This window comes from Mycteria americana, chromosome 3 (genome assembly GCF_035582795.1).
Source record: "Mycteria americana isolate JAX WOST 10 ecotype Jacksonville Zoo and Gardens chromosome 3, USCA_MyAme_1.0, whole genome shotgun sequence".
Lineage (NCBI taxonomy): Eukaryota > Metazoa > Chordata > Aves > Ciconiiformes > Ciconiidae > Mycteria > Mycteria americana.
Window position 1 is genome coordinate 80,661,610 of NC_134367.1, and position 22,049 is coordinate 80,683,658.

General features: G+C 44.8%; 2 protein-coding genes across 2 annotated transcripts in view; one reads left to right on the forward strand and one right to left on the reverse strand.

The window, feature by feature from the left end:
- Nucleotides 1-4,437: 4,437 nt before the first annotated feature.
- On the reverse strand, nt 4,438-18,519 carry DACT2 (dishevelled binding antagonist of beta catenin 2). The gene is made up of 4 exons (XM_075495810.1): nt 18,128-18,519; nt 12,043-12,175; nt 10,300-10,587; nt 4,438-7,055 (listed from the first exon to the last, which is right to left on the reverse strand). The coding sequence occupies exons 1-4, from the start codon at nt 18,365-18,367 to the stop codon at nt 5,257-5,259; spliced, it is 2,460 nt and encodes an 819-aa protein (XP_075351925.1). The 5' UTR covers nt 18,368-18,519; the 3' UTR covers nt 4,438-5,256.
- Nucleotides 18,520-20,381: 1,862 nt separating this feature from the next.
- The window catches only part of LOC142406944 (sulfotransferase 6B1-like), a 54,564-nt gene continuing 52,896 nt past the window's right edge, over nt 20,382-22,049 (forward strand). Inside the window, exon 1 of the mRNA XM_075495811.1 lies at nt 20,382-20,469. Coding sequence (XP_075351926.1) covers nt 20,382-20,469 — 88 coding nt within the window. The remainder of the gene's footprint in view (nt 20,470-22,049) is intronic.

Genomic DNA, 22,049 nt, shown 5'->3' on the forward strand with positions numbered 1-22,049 from the left:
ATGAGGGGGGGTAAATGAGTCTGTGGGGTAGCTCCAGTGACTTCCCAGGAATTATGTCATGGGTGAATTTGATGCACTGCATCCCTAGTTACAAAAGCTGAGCCAGGAAAAGAAAGGAAAAACAGTGGAATGCTTGAAAAAAAATCACTATTAGCTAACAATAGTGTCCAGGCTTCATTATAATGATAACACATGGAATTAATAGAATTGGTGGTGGCTGAACTTCTGCTCATTTCAGCTGTTATTCTGCTGACGTTCTGCATTGAGGTATAATTAGACATACTGCGATGGTTTTAAACCTGAGAAGTACAAACATCAAAAACCAGCCCTTAGCTGAGCATTTTCCTGTTGATCGCTCTTCACCTGTAGCGAAGTATCACAGCAGCTGTCTGTACAGAGTAGCGGCTAATGATGGAATCCCAGGTCTCCTTCACATCCATGTAAGATATGGGAGACTGCCTAAATGCTGTATTGGTGTCAATGTATGTTTGTATTCCTCAGAAGCAAGTTTCAGACATAGGACTCCTTGTTTTCCAGATCAACTTATGTTCTTTCCTTTACACGGTCACTCAAGCTGCTCGTCTCAGGGTAGCTTCCTGGGGAGCATGTTCAGCAAGGAGGGCTGAGTTCATGGTTAGGGAGCAATAGGTACTACAGCTCTCTGCAGGAGCCAAAGGGTTTGCTGTGGTGTGGAGGACAGAGGGGCTGCTGTAGTTAAAAGCTGAGCTACTCTCTTCCACTGAGCACAGCTGGGGTGGTCCCTTCAGCCTCAGGATGGTTGAGGAGGGCTCAGAAGGGGCTCGGAAATGAAAACTGCTGCTATTGCTTCAGAGTAGCAATTGGGCAGTCCTTCCCTGGCATGCTGTTGCCTTGCTACCTGTCAGAGACAGCGGTCACAGATGCCTTGTTTTGCTGCATGCTTCCTTTGAGCAACCTTTGCCTAATGGGGGATTTTGCACTTGGTAGTCTGGAAGGACTCTGGGCTGGGGCTCTCCCTGACCTTGTAGCTCTGGAGTGATGGCCTGTGACTTCGAGTGCAGGTGGCCTGTGACTATTTCAAGTGCAGCATCCAAATCTCAGCACTGCCACATGAGCAGCGGTGGGGCTGGGTTAGAGCCCTCACAGCAATAAAGAAGCTAGCAAAGGCTGCTGGGGCTGGAACAGCCAGAGCCCTCTGGTGCCACGCTCAGCCTGCCTCGTCCTGCGGGCAGCGACTCGCTTCCCAAAGAGCCGCTGCTATCGCCTGCCTTTCAGCTGCTCCTGGAGCACCTCTCACCTTCAGCTCTCACTCCTTCAGAGCTTCGGACCAGGATGGGTGGGCAAATACAAAATTGACTCCAGCACAGCCTTAAAATGTCCACTGGACTCAAGTTCACCAGCACGAGAATCATCCGTAGATGGTTTTGAGACTCACCACATGATAACTGCCTTTCGTTTGACCAGTGCCCTGCCTGACAAGAAGTCACTTCAAGCAAAGGTCTGGTCTGAAGGATGGTGTCTCCAACAAAACATCAGTTCTTTGACTCTGTCCCATGGTTTGGGTACTGGATGTGGACTTGAAAATCTAAGATTGTGTCAAGGCCAAGAAGGCCGATAATTATCCAGTTCCAAAATTATTAGAGCAATAAAAGTATTAATGAAGTTTTTAAAATAATAATTCTTATCTATTCCGCAAATTGCTCTTAAAGCTTCCTTAATTCCTTTTCTATTCTATCTTTTTCCCCTTTATTTTCTTTCCTTTGTGGTTTGGGAGCAATTTGCTCTTACACCGAAGTGTAAATGTCTGCCTTTGACAGAAGGAAACTGCTGATCTGGTGCATAGATTTCGGCAGTGGATGATTTTGATTCACTAGAGCTTGGAGTGATGATGGCAGATGTTAGCTCCTGCAACAGAGACGCTGCATAAAGCTGTTCTGAAACAGCCATCAGATCTATGCACTTGCTAATCAAGTCACAGTGAAAGTGCTGAACTTCTCACTCCTAAAGTGTATCAGGTTTGGTGCTAGACTTCTAATTGAATCACCGACTGACATTTCTTGCATTCTCTTAGACCTTTATCGTACAAGATGCAGCAAGGTAAAAAGATTTTGTGGATTCCTCCTGGAAGGGAAAATAGACAGTGAATATTTCTATTTGTATTACTGATTAAAGCTGGGCATCCCTGATTCTCACTATGAGGCTTCATATGGAGCGGAAAGCTGGTTTTATGAAGCTTAGTATACACATATAAAAGAATAGTGCATCAAAGTATTTATTGGTATTTGTTGATTTTAAATATTTCAGATCTGTTTGCTTAGGAAGCAGGTATTCCTGAGTGCTGTCAGCAGAGCTAGCCCACAGTCTCCGATGGACAGAGCACTGACAGGTGTCACACTCATAACCAGATGTTATCAAGATTCTCAGTGTACCTGCCAACAAAACGTACTAATTTTTACGAGTGTACTGAACTGCAATCATATTTTTGGTGCCAGTATAGCTGGAGTACTGGCCACCCGAGTCTCCTGCCCTGCTTTGCACTGTCCTACTTCTTCCCTCCAGAGCCCTGGTCCCAGCGCAGTTTCTGCTCCGGCAGAGGAAAGCAGTGTTTCTGAAGGGCAGTGCTAGGGAGAAGGTCCAATGTCCCAGAGTAAGGAGGGGTGGCACCACCCGTTCTGCCCTCCCCAGAAAGTCACCGCTCAGTAGCATCACTGCACGTGGTGATACCTCAACACTTAACAGCAGGTTCTCTGCCTTGCTGGGGTTCTCCAGCACCATAGGTTTCCCCTGGATCAAGTGTGGGCACATCATCATATTTCTGTCAAATCAGCCAAGGCATAGGATGATGACGTTTGTGCCAGCTTTATGCTTTTATGTTGGACTTAACGCTTTTTATGTTTTACGCTGGCTCTGGGAGGAGAGACGTTATCTGACCTGGCAGAAAGTGTGAGCTGTAGAGGCAGTGATACCTCATCTGGCATAAAACCTGTCAGTACAAAATTAACTCATCATTTTTCTTTATTTGAATTGGCAGTGTGAGTTCATTCTGGATCAGCACTTTCATCATGTATCTGGCAACATTTCTGACGGAGTATTAACAGCCCTAAAGCAAGATTTACTGAGTTGTGGGACCACAAACTTACTGTTTGAGCTTACTCTGATAAAAAGGCAGGGAGCTACTGGGTGGCAGTTTTTACCAGGTTTCAGAACGCTCCTACCCAGAGCAGTTTTCTAGTTAGGAACAATTTCCTCCCCCACAAAAAAAACACCCTCAAAATTCCTATCTAACCAATAAACCCCACCCCAACACAGAAAATCCATGGATTAAAGGTTCATATGTAACTTTTGACACACTCCCCCAAACCAAACCTTTTGTGTAAATGGGAAAAAGAATCCTTTTGTGGTGTAGAAAGTCAACATGGCATAAATCACTATTTTGTTTGTTCTGTTGCTAGACATGCTGAACAAGAAACCACCACCAGACCTGTGAAATTCTCCCATTAATCCTACCAGAGCGATTATGTCCAATACTCTTGGGACCATGAAAAAATGCTTAAACATACTCCACTGACTAAAATGTAGTATTTTCCTAGTTGCAGTAAGGATGGTGTTGTACACTAGCTCAAATACTTGAATTAAATGACTTTACATAATTTTTACTTTTCTCGACCACATTTTCAAAAAATTATTTGAAAATAGAGTGGTTTAAAAACATAACATAGTTTCCAAAGAATAGAAGGCATTGGCTAAAAGTTTAGTCTTTCAATACTTCTGTTTGGTAATGAATCCTTGGAGTAAACAAGCACTCTCTTACCCACAAGTTTCTGCAAAGCACATGCCTTTTGTTTCAGACCCAGTACACTCGGCTGAATGAGGTAATGCCTACATCTCCTAGGCCAGGAATGTATTCAGACTGGGCACTGAAACAGGGTAGGAGGATAAAACCTGCTCTTCGGTAAACACAGGGTGAACTTCAGCTCAGCTTCCAGATTGCTGTGCTCAGAGGAAAGAATTAGGACTGCTTGTCTGAACACAAAAAAATCACTTCATCAGTTTAGCAACCGATTCAAAGCTTCACATAGGTGCCCTCAAATGCATTCAAAACACATTATGTATAAATAAACATGCGTTTTAAATTAAGAGTGTCTTGTGACAAAATTGCATCAATTTAAGTGAGACAGTTAAACACTACTCTGTCCTCCATACAAATACTGTTTTTAAATTCATTCATTTACAAGCAGGCGCTGAAGCAGGTTTCTTGAGCTAGAGGCTGAAAGGACCCTGGTTCTGATTGAGCTATAGCAACCTTCTGAAAAAATAAAAAAGAACCCCTCTGCACAGCGATGACGAAAACACAGATCTGTTTCACCAAAGAAAGCTCCTTTGTATTCCTGATGTGATGTTAGAGTTCAGAATAATTTTCTTTAGACATCGAAGTCAGACAAGCACAATTTCCAGAAGTACATTAAATAGTATTTATTGAGTTTGCAATTTCAGGGGCAAAGCTATAATCTCAGTCCCAGCTATTCACACACTTTGGCACTGAGCCCTCATGTTCTTTCACCCATTCAACAAATGAACAATAACATGGAACATCATAAAGAGGGGGTTTGAAAAAAAACCCCTATACTCTCAGTTTTGAAAACAGGAAACAAACTGAAGTCTTGTTCTCATTCACAAATACATCTACCTTCTTGATTAAACATAGCATGTTTCTATGGAAGAACAGACTTGTCCTCCTGATGTTTGGGAGAAGGTGTAAGATGGTTGATCTGAAAGAAAGTAAAGCTATGGAGAGCACTTTTCCATACGAGCACCGTGACAGCTGGATGGTTAATGCAGACTTCAGACTGCAAAGAATTCCTCACAAGAGGGAGGGATGCTACCAAATACCCAGTTGGGAAGAGTCCCTCTTCTTGCAAAGCCGTTGTGTCTGGGACTGATTCTGTGAGTGTATATAGTCAACAAACCATCAAGAGCCTGCCTGTAAAATCTTATGGCAGAGATTGTTTTAATTTTCACCATGGTGACCCTTCTGCATAGTAAAAAAAGGCATCACACAATATACACAGATTCATATTTACAGAATAAATGGAAAAAGAGGATATTAGATACAGTGACATTTATGTCCAGGCATTAACAAACAAGATCCCTTGTGTTGATTCAGGGGTTATTCACAGTTCCTTTAAGCAAGTCCTTTTCTCTGCACATGGGTTCTCTTGTTTTGCAAATGAGAGCCAGCAGGATGTCTCACTGTAAAAAACAGATGCTTGCTCTCACTTAAACCATGGTCATGACCTTCAGAGAGGCAGGTTGGAATCTCCTAATCTTCTTCTTTAGTGCCTTTGAAGCTTTGATGCGACAGATTTTGGGCACTGGGGGAAGAGGCTTGGAAGAGGCCTGGACAGTCCCTGATTGTCTGACCGAACCTTCAGGCCAAATCAGCTCACTTTCATCCCCCTCATCACAGTCAAGGGCAAGGCTGCTACTGTTACTGCTGCCATCTGAATCGCTTTCACTGGACTCACTGTCCCCAAAACGGTTAGTCGTGAAATCGCTGACCTCCCCTTCGCTGGTCTCTGCGATGGTGGAGTGAAAGAGGGAAGCGCACTCTGCGGAGTACTCGGAGTGGTCTGACTCGCTTTTGGCATAAGCTCCGTGCCGCTGACTCTTGGAGCGAGCCCTCATACTGACAGTGCGCAGGACACCAGCTCTCCTTGCTGGCTGCCTTGGCGCTCCCAGGCCAAAGCTACTAGAGAGGCTGGCCAGGTGGGCCTTGGCAGAGATCTCCACTGTGGACTGCCACTTGCGCTGCTTCTTCTTGTTGGCTGTGTCTACGCAAGCTGCTTCGAGGGAATAGAGTGCATTGGCAGAGGCTCTGTAGAGCTCTGGCCTGGATGGCACGGTGGGGAGCCTGGCCTGCACAGGGAACAGGCTAGACTCCGAGCACGACCTGCCGGTCACGTCACCAGAATACGAAGGTCTGCGCACGAGGCTCTTTGCTTCGTGTGGTCTTTGGGGCTGATTCCACTCAGCAGGCAGCCTGGCAGCCCCAAGGGCCCCTCTCGCCTTCTCCATGCAAAAGGCTTGCTTCCCAGGCCGTAGTACCTTTTCGCTGTTCCTCCTCTTTATCTTCACTGCCTTTGTTTTGGAGCTGGCAAACTTGACCCGGACTTGGTGGGATTCTGCAGGGACGAACTGAGCACGAACAAATTCAGTCCGTGCCACTCGCTCGTGACAGCCGGCGTTAGCCAATTTGGCATTGCCACACCTTTTGAGGGGCAGCTTTCTGGGTGGGACGGCTTTAGCATTCCAGGTGCCTGGGCTGGAGTCCTCCTGGCACAGCTGTGAGCAGGATGAACTGCGCTCCACGCTGCTCTCTGCTGCTTCTGCCAGAGGAGAGCCCCTTGCTGCTGACCTGGCAGGATAACAACTATTCACAGCTGATGGCTCTGCGTCAGGCCGAGTGGATGGCTGTTCTTCATTCACACAGCGCATGGTCTCCTGCTGCTTGGCACATTCCCCCTCTGGCACCTCTCTCTGCAGCTTCCCTTCAGCTTTGTTACTTTCCAGAGAACTTGCTTGTTTTTCCAGCTGGCTAATGCTGCTGTTAATTTTCACTCCACCGGCGCTGGGGGTTATAATGAGTCTCTGGTGCATTGTGGCTGGCTGGCTCTTTGTTGAAACCCACTCACTGGCATCAGCCCGATTGTTCCCTTTGCATCTTGTCAGCTGCAGTAATTTATTGATGTAACCCCCTGGCTTGGCCTCAGTGGTTGTCCTAGTCCTAATCAAGCTGGGACCTGTCGCACTAGGCATGGGTTTGCTGGGAGGAGCCTGGAGGTCTGTTTCTGGGGATGTCCCCACCAGGGAGAAAAGGGGACTTTGTAAAGCCACCGCATGAAGGGGGCTTGGGTAAGGATACACATCAATGCCATTCTTGGAGACCAAGTCGTTCTGGAATTTGGGGTCCATGCTGAGCAAGTGCATGTCTCCGGCATGGCACAGAGGCAACATGGATTTGGGATCTGTCTCTTTCTGAAATCTAGCGTCTGCTGGAATGAGTCTTTCCAAGTCACCTACACAGTGGATGAAAATAAATAACCTAATTAAATCACAGACAATTACATTCAAACTGGCTTATGCTAAAAGTGCTATTTCAGAGGGATGTGCTAATTTTTACTAAAATCAGTAGCATGAATGAAGAAAATAGTTTCAGTCCTCCAAGATCACTGAATTGCTTCAAAAGCTTGTATTCACCTGAGCATAACGGAGATTACAATGCCTTTTAATGCCAATAATAAAACTCAGGCCTTTGCAGGAAATTTAAACTGTGCTACTTGGATGAAAGTAAATCTGTGCATATATAAAAATGTTCTAGAATGTCACAGACTAACAGGAACCCAACCAACTAAACAAAAATAAGGGATTATTTTTATTTCTTAGCAGAGATAAAAAGTGAATCCAACAACCAGAAAGCCTGAAGCTGAATGTCATGTAAAATTATCCAATGCAACAGATAGTTTTTGAACACTTTCCCCTCAGGATAGGATAAAGACTTCCTCTGGATATATGATTCTAACTCAGGAATTCCTGAAATTTACAGCATGCAGAGTCAATGGTATTTTTTTTAAAGTGGTTAAATTTGAATTCCAGCTTTTCCTCCAACCCTTTTATATCACGTGTCTTGGAAAAATCTATAGTACTCAACCAGCTGCTTTAAGAGGATTTAAGCAGACGCTAGGTTATAGCGTTTCTTAACCTCTTAAATGCTGGAAGCTATAGTTGTTTATTCTTCTGCATTTTGCTTTAGTAAGGCATCAGTAAACAGAAGTACTCAACGCACGGGAGAGCCATTAAGACTCATGTGTCCCACAGGCCAGAGTGTGACATGATTCTACTTTTCCTTAACCCCAAATCCAGTGAAACCTCCTAACTGGATCTCTCATTTCATTTGATAACAACATTACCAGTCTCATGCCTTTCTCAAGTAAGTAACTTCTTAGAGTATTCAATTCCAGAAAGAAATATTCAGAGGTTTTATTAAAAGGCAGAAAATCAGGAATGCCATAATTCTGTGTGGGGGGTTTTTAAGAGTCCACCTTCAGGACGTAGAAGAATGGACTAAAGAACCTTTACTTTGACAGAGAAAAAAAATCTAAGGGTAACACTCAGGCAGATGGGAGGCTCAGTCCCTGAAGATGGCATTTATGGCCACCAATTCAGATGTCTTAAATTTTGGAGTACTGTCAAGGTTGCTGTAAGTTACACTTGACTGCTGCACCCTCCTCTCAAGGAGCACCTCCTGTGCACTGAGAGGACAGGCTGTGTCCTTGTGCAAAGCAAGACTGTTCCATCCAGACAAGTCATCCGATAGAGTGCTATGGTGCTGTGTTACCTCTGGTACCAAGAATACTGGAACCATCTGCAGTTAGCTTGGATTTCTCCATACCACAGTGCAGACTTCAGTGCCAACAAATCCTCAGCTAACTGATTTCCTGGCTGCTTCATGCTACCAGGAAACCCAACCATCAAATCCAACCACATATTTCACTTACAGTGACTGTTTCTGTCCTGTGACAGGAAGCTTTTGAAAGACTTCGAAATTTGGCATTGTCTGCAGTGTCCTATGTAAGGCACATACAGACCTGCTACAGCAAAGGTTAGGATGATGATTTCTCTAACAACATATTTTCATAATGAAAATTCTTTAGGAAATTGTTGGCAGTGTGTAGTGGTGCTTTCTTCTGAAAACAAAACAGGAAGGTGTCAAAAGACTGCTGTGCTTTTGTTGCCTCAGCAAGCTTTCTGCTTGCCACTGAAAGAAAAGGCAATCGGTTTGTACCTGCAGTTACCTGTGGGGACAAGCTAAGGAGAGGAAAAGAGAAATTTCTTCCCCTCTCCAAATGATGCTTTTCTGAAGTAACATCTTGCCTCGCTTCCTGCAATGTGGTCAACTTTGTGAGAATTGTTTCTTCAAGACTACACCCACTACTACCCCACTACTTATGTTTCTCACACTAAAGGAAGTAAGAGGTTGTAGCCAGGAAGAAGGGAGGTGGTGGTGGAAAAAGGAAGGAGGGCTGAAGGAGGTCTGTAGCCTCATTCCCGCACCCCTACTTAACACCAGCTATCCCTTTTTCTGCTAGTCTATCTCCATACCCAAAAAACCATAAAGCCCTGGGGGTCCTAGTAAAATGTGGCAAGGCAGGAAAGTTTCTGATAGAACAAGGAGTCTGTAATCTGAACACGGAAGCCACAGATCATTAAGCTCAGGTCCATCCCCAGCCTCTGAGAAGCCTTGAGAAGACTTTGCTTTTATGCTATAATTTACCACCATCGCTTCGGGTGTGTCTGCACAGATAGGTACAGAACAGGTGGTCTTTGCTTCTGCTCTAAGCAAGCCAGAGGTGAGCTAGCTCAGATCAAGAAGCTGTGGGAATGACTCCAGAGTGACACGGTACTTGAAATGATGTTCCCTATGGCTTCCCTGTTTCTATGATGGAGCTGTCACACATCTGGCTGGGTCACCATATGAACTGCACTAACACAAGGTTGCTTTGAGGCCATGGAAGGACCCAAAATAAGAAGTGATATGATGTCACTTCACAGATGGGTAAACAGATTTGGAATATTAATGGACTTGTCCATTTTGTCTAAAGCTATGATGCAAATTCATGGTTGATCCACTATTAGGCTCATGACTGGTTCCTAGGTAGTCAATTAACCTTTGGTGTCTGTTATCCCTAACGGTACATAATAAATTATGAAAAAGAGTATTGTTTGAGTCTACATTAATTTGAATAAATAGGGCAAGGTATATGTAAGTATTATCATAGTCATTTTACAACAGATAGAGAAAACAGGCACTAAGTCTGGAAGCGTCTCTTCCTCCTTAGATTTCTGTAAAATCTTTCTCAGTAAAATGCATCACCTCTAATTTTGAGTTCACCTTGTATTTTTCATACATCCCTGCACCTTCACAGAAGGTATTTCAAATACTGCAATTTTTCTGATTTCACAAGCAGGTAAATTTAAAAAAGTATCACAACATTTATTACAATTTTATCTTATGCACTTAAATATTTTTCCATTTCTAAATGCATAAGTCCTCGTATTTGTTATTGTTTAAACGTATATGAGTATGGAGACAAGTGAAAGTTGGACAGTAAACGGTTTGGCTCTGTGGTTTCAATTAATTCTTACTTTGTGTATTGAAAATGAGTGCTATATATCGATTACGCATTGGTATATTAGGTCCTAAAAGTAATAACCAGGATTCTGCCCTTCTCTTGATGAGTATCCAGTTCTGCAGTTGATTACCTGTGGAAACTGGCCTTGGTCGGGACCTGGCAGGAGTCCCAGAAATGTCTGTGCTAGCTGTAATCCGACATCCATCGCTGACATAGGTTCCCTGCTGCTGGAAGCTGGTGGTATGCACAGTGGTTTCATCTGCAGACTTGGGTCGGTAATCAAACACACTGAGTCTTGCTTTAGGGTGTTGAGAGCCGGGCAAGAGACTGGTGTGGGAGGAAGAGATGGACTCACTGTACACAGAGGTACAAGAATTGGAGAGTGAGCAAGAACCACCGTCGCTCAGGTCATAGAAGCCTGCAGAGTTAAAATAAATAGGAAGATATTTCTTATTTACAGTAACTAAACATGCTCTGTAGAAGAAAAATCCAAAGAATAAAATAAATCTTCATTTGCTATGTGCCACAGGCCTAAATTTACGATCATTTATTTGGGTAGCTTTAGCAGAGGTATACTCTAATTCAACCACCTTTTATTGGGCTTCTGCATATTTACTTAGGCCCTGAGCCAGCTTGGCACGCACATGAATGCTTAGTTCCAAGGGTGGGATGGGGTGAAGTGCAGCACCATCACGCCCAGTTCTTCACTGGAAAACGTCTTTGGGGACTATTATGCAACTGGTGTAAAATAGGGCCGTCTTACACTGTTGTAACTTGTGCTAGGTGCATACAAGCACAGCTTGGATGGGAAAGTAGACTAAAACTAGCCTGTAATCAGAGCTGCCAAGTCTATGATAGCTGGAATGTCTAAGGGCAGGGAATGGAGGTTATCTTCCCTCTCCAGGTCTTGTGATCATTGCCAATTAATTATAGAAGTATTAAAAAAGTCTCTGTATAAATTCAAGATAGGAATTTTTATCATTCCTTTCTATATAGAGCAAACAGAAAAGGAAGCTGTTTCCTTTTGAACTGTGTGTATGTGCCTAAGCGCACAACTCCTGAACGTAAATGCTCAACAGAAACTAGTGCTTTTTATACCCACTCTAAGTACCAGGCTGCAAATCCGTATGCTGTAAATAAAAAAATTATTTCCTTGTCTCACTGAAGACTTAAGGTTTTTCAAAATTCTGTTTAAAAAGTAGTATTCCCACTGTCCCAGACTAGATAACAGAAACTGGTTTTAACAGACATCCTAGCTATAAACGTCTGCAGTACAGGTCTCTGTGAATCAGACCAGAAACCTGAAACTCAATCTCTTTCTGTCCATGAGAGCTTTAGTCAGCAAACTGTTGGGGTGGTTTTTCTCAGTGTCTTTTAATAGAGCTGTTTCATTTTTATATAAATGATCAAACATTAATTTGGCCAGAGCACTGCAGTGGTTGTGATCTTCAAAGCCTTAATGAGGTTCAGGACCCTTCTTGGATTCAAGCAGAGCATTGACATGGATGTTGGTCTCCACCACTTATAATAAGTACTCTAGCCACTTTGCCAATGGTCATTCTGCACTGGACAAGGTAATTAATTAATAAATCTGTCTCCTACTCCTTCCATGTGTGGCTAAAATGTCAATTTTAAAATAAGAAAATCCAGAAAAAATACTGTTTGAGTGAATAAGCATTTTCCAACTAAATCAACTTTGCAGGAAAATTCCCACCAGCTCTGTGAGCGTGCTCTGTGCCAGATGACTACTCTCCAGCTCAGCCATGGGGCACTGTTTCTGACCAAACAATACAGAGAGTTCTGCTTAGCAGTTGACACCCTTCAGTTCTCCTAGCACCACACCCCTGGGAATAAACGACCAAGTGCACATTACCTGAGCTGGGCCGGCTGTCACTATCCAAGTATTCACTGGAGGTCTTACTGACGTCCAATTTCAGCTCACTTATTCGCTGGTCCAGCTGATCCAGGTGGCTTTTCAAGCCGACATCCTGTCTCCTCAAACGAGACTAATTCAAAATTCGAGGGAAGAAGGAGGAAATGAAGAATAATCACAGTTAGAATCTCAGCGGCAATGCATGAATTCAGGCCATCTGTGCCGGACAGATTCTGCTCTCATTAAGTGTTTTGCTTAGCTAGGGACTGTTGCAATTGGCTCTCTGTAACAAGACTGACATAACAGACAAGTGCAAAATATTCTGTTTCTCCGTATATATTGTCTTCTGACCAGCTGAACACATTCTCAAAACTTTTCATACTGAATATACTTATTTTAACCTTTGGGTTTTTTGTTACACCTATCGCAGGAACTGTATCTCTAAAGAGGATGGCAATCTTTTAACTAATTATCATATTAATATATGCACTGCTTTTTGCCATAGACTGCCTCTGAGCAGAGGATGAGATAAACATTATAGATTGTCTGCATGAACTCTAAGATGCTGCCTGATGAAAGGAAACCGCTGTATGTAAAAGTGTCTTATTGCCACACAAAGTAAAGGCAGCATACTCATTTCTGTAAACCCCTTGGCTTTGATGACATGTCTTTATAGTTGAAAGGGTACACTGCACGAATTGTGACATCTGTTTTGCTGAAAGTTTTCCTTGCATGTCTCGTAGCTAAATATTTCCACACATTTTATGCAAGAAGAAGGTGACATTTGAATACTGCTGTGAAAATGACTGTATTTAAACTAAATGGTGTCTCGAGCTTGTGAATAATCCTTCAGAAGCCAGCAACAAGGTCCTTTGCCTACTCCAATCACTGACCAGGCTGATCTGAGGTAACAGCTCCTGCAGTTGCTCCCCCGGTATTTATGCCGTCAGCTTGGCGAGGCAGATGGCCAGGCGTTAGGTATCAGCCAAAGAACCACAGTTGGTTTCTGTCACAAACTTCTCACACGGCACTTGGCAAATTATCTAGGCCCAGTCACTATTTAGGCAGCTTCTAACTGTATCACACCTCACCATCCATCCAACAATACTTTACGGAAAGATGGTCTCTTGAAGTTGGTTACAAAGTTGTGCTCGCAGCCTTTGAGGGGCTGGGTTTCCACTCAGTAATGGCAAGAAAAACATGACTACGATTCTTCTTCATGTGTATGTTTCAGATTTAAAAATACAAGTGGCAGTTCTAGCAGAATTTCCAACCCCAAATATGAAAAAAAAAAATAATCTAGGTCCCTTGAACTAATTAAAGTATCTGCAAAATTAAATGACATGCAGAAAAATCAAAATCAGTATGTACACATTTTCAATTCCACTTTCCTTGTGTCTGGATTATTCAGCCTTTAATATGTGCATTTTTAGGTTTCTCCATAGCTATAAATACTAAACGCAAGGAAAGCTAAGGTCCCAAGGTAATCGGTAAATGATTAGAAACTGGGATTCAAGGAAAAGAGAAAAAAGACAGATGTCCTGATTCTCACAAGACAACTGTTATGGCTCGTGATGCTGGTGAGAAGAATAATAAGGCATTTCTAGCACGCTTTTATGGAGAACTGGAGGAACATAAAAGACACAAGAAATAAAGCCCCTTTTTGTTAGTGTCACACATCTAGAAAGGTTTAAGCTCAAGAGGCTCATTACTGCTTCCTAGGAAAACCCGTGGTGATTTTCCCTCTTCCTGTTTCACATAAACAAAAAGGAAGGGAAGAACTGGAAAATAAAGGAGATTTTCTATCCCATCTGAATGATGAATGTATGACCTCCTCAGTACTTCTTTATTTCTTTTATGGTGAAAAAGCAAAAACATGTTGTGCCTCCTTCAATCCTACCTACTCAGGAAATCACAAAGTTTTGTTTTCATGGCTGGAATTAATTGCTTAATGATTAATGTTTTGCCAGCCAATCCCTCAGTCTGTGGTTTCTGATTAATGACAGAGAGGCCACAAGGCTCTCAGGTATTCAAAGATTATTTATTATACCTCCAGGTTCTGTCTGCGCTTTCACAGCATTTTAACCAACACACATGATTTACATCATCATTTTTAACCCTTTTATGGTGTCTCACACCATTGGGTTTTCATGTTTCCAGCAGACTTCGTAGCTTTGATCTTTCAGTTAACTCCTCCTGCACTCCAAGATGAGAAGCATTCCTCAAACCATTTGGATAAGGATGACTTTTCCGATGCGTTTGCTTGAGGTTGTCACTGCTGTAATAATCACGCTAAGCAGCACCCAGAACAATAAACGCTAAACACACTCTTTCTCAATTCACAACATGAATTTTACATGAGACAAAACCTTGCAGGTGAAACCATCTGTTTGCTTTGGGCAATGCAGCTGTGAAGACTTCTGTACACTGCACAACACAGGACCAGACTTTCCAAATAAACTTGTACTATCGATAGCCTACAGTTTTTGGGAGCCAAATCTGGGATATCACCATACCACTCGTTTTTCAGAAGGAAGAACACTCTCTGAAAAGCAGGTTCCTTTAAGTCAACACAAATTGGCACCCCAAATCAAGGCACCAAAAAACACTGGTTATAATTGACTATTCTCAACTATTAATCTCTTCAGCTAAAGGGGAGGCTGACATTTATTGGTTGTAGATTAGCACCTGGTAATTTTATTAATCCAACTGTATTTTGGAATGGACAAAAGATAGCATTAATCTTATCTAGTTTTGCACATATAAAATGTATTCACCCTTGGGTCTTTCTGTAACTGATGGTGCAAAGCAGCCAGTTTCAGAGGAAAATTAATCTCACTTATCCCAAACCCTTCTTCTAGAGTGAGGTGAATTCCTTCTGGAAGCACCTCTTTCTCTCAGTTGACAAAAAGTTTAAATTAGTTTATTATTAAGAAAAAAATATAAAATCCCTGGTTTAAAAGATGTTTTCTTCTATTTAAAACTATCTAAAGGGGGAAAAAAATCTGTGCAAAATGCAGGGTTACCAAGTGGGTTTTTTTTCTCTTCAGTATAACGTGTCCCTTCTGACATTTTTATAACATCATAAGCCACCTGAAAGCTTGCAAAACAAAATAATCTGATTCAAATCAAATCAACCATTTTTTGTAAATATGTTCTCTGAGGAAACAGCTGAGAAAATACTGGATGCTGCAGCCTTAGCGATCCATCGACTTTGACGGTGAAGTGTCATAGATTTCTTTCTTTGTATTAGCCTGAATTTGCATCTCTTCTTTGTCCTCTATGTCACCATGATATAGTTTGGCCAAGAGACTAGTTTAGCACCTTTGGGATCAGTCACAGTAGATGGCATCACTTAACTCTGCTTCTCTTCTGCTACAGAGAGTTGATCCTGCCTGCACCCTAGTAACTTGCAGCTGCCAGAAGAGCCCCTGGCCACCAAAAAGAGCCACTGGCTGGGGCAAAAAAGGACGTGACTGCTAGGGGCAGCAGAAAGCCTGCAGCCTTGCTGCCTACAGCAGACTGCGGGAAAGGCCAGCTGCTGGCTGTCGCTGGTACCTGTTGCTGGGGAAGAGGTTGGGGTGCTGGAGTGGCATCCACATGTGGTCCCTACGGCATTTGATGGCTCTGCTCCACCTATTCCTGCTTGTGGCACTTGACTCCTTAAGGGTACTGCCTCTGCTCTTCTATTGCTCACCTTACCATTACAGGAGAAGCCTTGCTTGACTCTTTTATCTGCCTTGTTTCCATTGCTGAGATGCCTTGAGCCAGCTCCAGCTGATACAGCTTCCCCATTTTATGTTGCAAGGACCAAACTTTTTATGAATTAAACCATGACCACGCTAAAGCCCAGGGCTACAGCCCTACTTGAAACTTGGATCAAGATACACTGCAAGGCAAAGCTACATTTCCATTGTTAATGAGTTCCTCAATCTGAAAGCTTATAGAGCGGCGATCACAAACTCTTATCGTCCATGGGCCAAGAACAACAACGATGAAGACATAACACTCCCTGAGCAATGCTGTGCTTTGCATTTTCTGTTGTTTTTAGTTTTAACTTAATTTCCTGTGATCATGAACAGAATTTTCAAGGGTTTTGAGTGCAATACACTGTTCATGAGTCACCAAGAAAGTTTTCAGCCTGTGGTCACTGAGTTCCTAGGATCTGTGGACTACTTCTAACAGGACTGTGAAAAGCCTGTTTTCAACTGGGTTTACTTTGCTATTAAGCAGCTTTGAGGTATGCACCTCTACTCAAATACATGCCTGCAATTAGCAGGGGAAAAAACCACTAGAGGTACCAGGTACGCCAGTCTGAAAAGCTTCCAGCAGCCACAGGTCAATCGGAAGAGCTTTGTGTCACTACTTTAAGCATTCCCACAACTGCATATTTGCTGAAGAACCTGCCCCTGGATTTATGTAGTTCTGAGTCATCCCTCAAGCTTTATGAACACTTCCCTCCCAGGCACCCCCAGAAGACACGTTTCCCATAATTGCACTGGCACCTACTGGCGAAATCTGTCCCTCTCCGGCGGTGTGCTGAGTTACTCTCATCCTCCCGACTCCTGCATTTCTAAGGGCAGAATTAAAGGCCATTTTCTCCTTCCATCGTAATGGCTAGTTTCTCCCATGTCCTTGGAAAGCCTTGCAAGGTGCCAGTAAAGTCCTGACAAGCTAATCCTCTATTTTCATATTTTATTTGAAAAATATATAAACAAATGAGTAATTAAAGCACAACAACTGACATGAAAAAAGAACAGTCAGTATGGTCAGAGGTCATTGGGTGTTTCTGTTAACCCAGTGGCCCCAGACCGGCAATAAATGCCTTCAATTCTTTCGTTTAGTTAAAAAAAAAAAAAAGAAATAAAGTAGAGCCATTAGTTAAAATTATCAATGACAGGTAATCAAGTGGTTGGCAGTCCACTTGTCCTGCATTTCTTACTTTAATCAAGATATGCCTGCTGCTGTGTTTTCACATGTGGTGGCTAGGTTTCCCTGAAGGTTAAAGCCAGTTTTATTCTGAGATGCTGCCTGATAAAGCTGCCTATGGGGAGCGAATAACCGTGCTGTTTTCACACCTGATTGGTAACTGATGGCCAAGACTTGCACCAGTAGAGGGAGGGAAAGGGCTCTGAAATTAAGCCTGAGTTTACTGAGGTGTGTAATTGCCCGTACTAGAGATTAAAGCCCTTTACCCTTTGATTGTTGCCTCACCTATGAAACCCATTTCAGTCGCGATTCAGAATTTTTTTTTTCTTTCACAAAAAACCCGTGCAAGCGGCCGGTGTAACACTTCAAATACAAGGCCTGGCATTCAGTTATTCTTCTCTTTTGATCATGCAATCCGTGGCAAGAACAAAGTACTCCTGGCCCGCGAACCCCTTCCTGGTGGATTGGCTCCCGCCGGCACACAACTGGGGGGCACAAATAGGAGTACGCACACACACCCACCCATACCAAACCCCTGAGCGCTTAGTCTATTTATGCGCATCCCACTCTCGTGTGTCTTTCGATCTCCTATTCCCACGGCTACTGCAATTAAGAGCCGAGCGCTCACAAGCGTGATACATGTATTACTGAAGTTAATCATCTCCTACTCCTCGGCTGCGATGAATGAGCAATGCCGGGTAACAACTTCTCCTCAGCGCTCCTCCTGGCACAGAGCCCTCTATCAACACTACGCATTTCGGTAGTCGATGAATACGCGCTCAGGTGAGCCCCGCCTGAGGAAAAGAAGCGACCGTTATAACGGCTGCGACAGGGACGGGCGCTGTCGCCGCAGCTCGCCCCAACGACCACCCCCCCGGCGCCGCCGCTCGCACCTGCCGGCGGGGGGAACGGCCGCTGGCGGGGCGGGAGGAGCGGCTGGGGGCCGCGGCCGCAGCGCCCTGCCTGCTCTCGGCCCCGAAACGGCGCCGGCGGCTCCCCAAGGGGAGCCGGGTGTCAGGCAGACCGGTGCGGGGCTGCCCGGCAGCGCTCCCCTCCGCCCGCCCTCAGCACCGCGGCCCCACAGGACGCCCGGAGGTGGGAAACAGGTCCCCTGGGCGCAGCGGGGCGTCCCGTCCTGTCCCGTCCCGTCCCTTACCAGCTGCTCCTTCAGGGCGGTGAGCGTGGCCTCCAGCCGGTGCTCCTTGCTGTGGGCGGACAGGGGCTGCTCTCCTCCCCCCGCCGCCGGCCGCTGCGGCATGGCCAGGGCGGCCCGCACCAGCTCCCGCTGCTTCTCCCGCAGCACCTGGAGCTCCTGGAGGCCGGCCAGGGCCGCCTGCAGCCTCTCGCCCACCCGGCCGCGATCCCAGCCGCCCGCCCGCGGGGCGCCCAGCAGCATCGTCAACGCTGGGCCGCGACCCCGGCCATGGCAGTGGGGCAGCGGGGAGGCGGCGGGACTGCTCCCGCCCCGGGCCGTGCCTGCGGCGAGGGCCGCCCGCCCCTCTCCGCGGCTGGCACCGGAGCGAGTGAAGCGCGGCCGCGGCGGCTCCTGCGGTTTTGGAGGAGAGGTGGGGACAGGGGAGGGAGAGAGGGAGGGAGGGAAGGGAAGAGGGCTGCGGCTCCGGGCAGCGCCGGGGCCACCTCCGGGGTGGATGCGCGGGGAGAGGAGCCAGTGCCCGTGCGCTCCCTCCGCCCCGCGCGGGGGCGGCTCCTGCCTGCCCCTGCCCCTGCCCCTGCCCTGCCCTGGGGGCAGCCCTCGCCTCGTCCCCCGCCCCGGCGGCGAGGAAGGACGGGGTGCCCGCCCTCCCTGGGAGAGACAGCGGGCCGACGAGACTGCACGCAGCGCCGGGGCGAGAGTGCCCGTCCCGGCCGGGAGCGAGCTCCGGGGATGCTGCGGAGAAAGGACCCCAGCCCGTCGTGCTGCAGCCGCGTGCAAATGAAAATAATGCGAGGATGTGGTGCGGTGAGCGCTCGCAGGTATAACATTTCCCTCACAAAAACGTGGGGCTTGTAACTCCATCCCTTCCCCTCTTTGCTGCTGTTTCCTATCAGGCATAGGCACAGCATTGGCACTCCTCATCTTGGTCTCCAGAAACCAACCCAACAGGGATCTAATCGCAGAACTTCGCTTTCTCGTGCTGAATTGTTGATTGTCACTTTGGAAGCAAGGCAGAGGCCTGTTTTGTGAGGTCAAGGTGTGATTCGGCCCCGCAGAAAGTAATTTGCTTTAAATGGGACTTGAAAACACAGTTAGTTATGGAAATACAAAGTCATGGTGCTGTTGCTACCAAGAAATGCCTGTGTTTAAAGCTCCCAAGACAGGCAGCTGCAGCTTCTCAGGAGGTAGTTGGTTACCAGGCCATAAAGCCAGTATGTGTAGTTTGTAGTGACGCAGAGGGGGAGAAGAAGCCCTGATACCAAGAGTCTGGTGAACACAGTGGAGACCAGGCTACAGGAGACTAATTTTACTACTGCCTACACTGAAATAGGAAGCATTTGGATCCCACAGATCTTGAGATCACTGTGTGCCACACTCAAGAGATTGAAATAATTTCAGGAAAGGTGTATGATTCTCCATGAAGCAGTGAACACACACACAAGCCATTTGTCTGTGATTATCTTCTGTTTACCCTGTGGCGTATCTTTAAAAGCTAGCATACCTTAATTTGAATGCCACTTGACTTTGTGCTGGGATACATGAGTTGGGTGAGTGGGAACCAGTTGCTCTGTCATCTGTTCTTCAAGTAGCCTTCTTTCAACAGCATGTGTGGGTGGCCGTTTCCGCCGCTGAGACTGCAGCAAGCCTAGCTTTCCCTGTAGCAGTCCCTAGCTGTAGGAATGTCAGAAGCACTAGAGTAATGTCCAATCCAGCTCTTGCTGGGGGGAGCAAATTATTCATGTGTTTGTTCACTGAGTCCCATGCAACACATTATTTGATAGTCCCAGTAGGACCAAGCCTTGCTTTCATGTCACTTTCAACAGTTTTCATGTAGCTTGAAGATTTGAGAACAATATTTACCCTGCAAAGTTGAACTATGTCAAAAGGGGTCCAGAGAGGTCCTACTCTGACAAGTTGTGCACAAATATTCACAAATGTCTCCAGCTGCAGATGGAACTGCAGGAACAGAAATGACTGATCATCACAGCACTACAGTGCTTAGTCAAAGTGTGTATGAGGTACGACATGTATTACATCATCTAAGGCATGTTTTGGGGTTTTTTCTTTCTCTTTAATGAACATGCCTCTGCTCTTCTTCTTTCCCCATTCATCTTGCTGAACTTCCCTGTGCAGAGCAATGCCTTAGTGCCAGGATGACTGGCATCTACAGATGCGAGAACTCGTCATCTACAAGGTGAAAAGAAAAACTGAGTTGAAAACGGAGATGCTCTTGAAGGTGCTGACAAAAGACAGCATGAAATGCTGTCACCTCTCAGATGGAGGGTGGCAAACAACCATCCCTGTGTGGCATGTGGCAAGAATCTTGCAAAATGTCATTGCAGGTATGAGGAGCTGAAGCGTTTTTGTAAATCACTTGGCTTGGCACTTGTTAAAACAGACATACAGCACAGTTCCTTATTTTATTCAAACCATGTTCTAACACAACCAAATATGAGTCACCAACACAAATACCAGTTAGTATGTACTTGGTAGGAGAATTAGATAATATAAGGTCATATATCTTTCTTTTCCTCCTTCCTTTACAAGGAACTGTTATCCCTTGCTCTTTGTTCTTCTTCTTCTTTCATCTTTTTATCTTTTCATACATTAAATCCCAAATGGGCTATATCACAGCAGTATCTTTATTCTAATCAGCTTCCTGATTATCCCCTCTGTTGTACTGATTACTTTCTTCCCCAGAACCCTTGTGATGTCACTTAATCTTTTCAGATAACTCAACAAATAGCTTGTGTTATCCGATTTCTGGAGGAGAGAGTAAAAGGTGTGAATCGCCCTCAAATTTAAAACTATGAGATTATGTGGGGGAGTGGTAGCGGTAAAGGTGAAAGCTTCATAGTAGGGACTTATAAAACTTCTGCTATTCTTAATGACTGATAGAGAAGAATGTTTGATATTGATGCTGTGTAAAGTTTCACTAGACTTTAAGAATGATTTAAAAAAAAAGGGAGCAGTCTATAGATAACACATTAGTACACTGAATCCAAATGCTGAAATGTAGCTTGCACTTTTCAGGAGGCAAAAGGTTTGACTTTTCACCTATGTTACTTTAATTCCATTAATTTCAAAGACATTATTCTTGATTTATGCAAGAGTTGGAATAAGATTTTTGTTTTCCACCTATGGATCCTGAGGTAAATTAAATTTTACGAAAAAGCTGTAGTAAAGGAACGATATGGTTGCAAAATCAGGCACCAAAACAGTAGGAAGCAGAACAATTTGTCTACATAACCTTCTTTTGGATCCTGATTTGTATGACGTGATCACACAGTGTTGTTCCACAGGTCTATTCCTCAATAAGTGTGTACAATGAAAGATGGGAGATCAGTGGGCAACTACTGATCAGTGGGCAACTACTCAATGCCCCTTGTACTCATGCTCCAGCTCATGCCTTATTTACTGCAGATCATTTAAGCTGTGCACTGCTGATAGAATTTCCTTTTGCTTTTTAAAAATACACTTTGCATTCTAGCTTTTAAGTGCCTTACGGTATGAGTGAATAATGTCTTTACAACATCCCAAAAGGTATAAAGCTGTTTTTGTTTTCTAGGAGGAGACCTGGGGCACTGGGTTTCATTTCAGAGACGCTTGCTCATTTTAGGTGCCCATTGGAGATGCCTTTGGCCTGATTTTTCAGTGTTCTTAGTATTAGACAGTTAATATATATCTATTTTATTGTTCCAAGCAGAGTTCCCTTTGACTTCAGTTGCAGTTCTGAGCACTCAGCACTTTGGTAAATTGAATACTGGGCATTTTAATTTGAATCCCTAGAAAAATGAGCAACACAATTAGTGTTCCTCATATGGAGCCAGCTTGGGTGTGCCTGCACCTGTGGTAGAGACATGCCCTCAGAGCCTCATAAACTACCAGAAAGGAGGCAGGTGTTATTTACCCTGTTTGGCAG

Excerpts from the sequence above, each read along its gene's own strand:
- DACT2 (XM_075495810.1), bottom strand. The coding sequence starts at position 18,367 with ATGCTGCTGGGCGCCCCGCGGGCGGGCGGCTGGGATCGCGGCCGGGTG. Across the intron at positions 12,176-18,127 it reads CCGCCCTGAAGGAGCAGCTG|TCTCGTTTGAGGAGACAGGA; the intron begins GTAAGGGACGGG and ends ATTTTGAATTAG. Across the intron at positions 7,056-10,299 it reads ACCAAGGCCAGTTTCCACAG|GTGACTTGGAAAGACTCATT; the intron begins GTAATCAACTGC and ends TCCACTGTGTAG.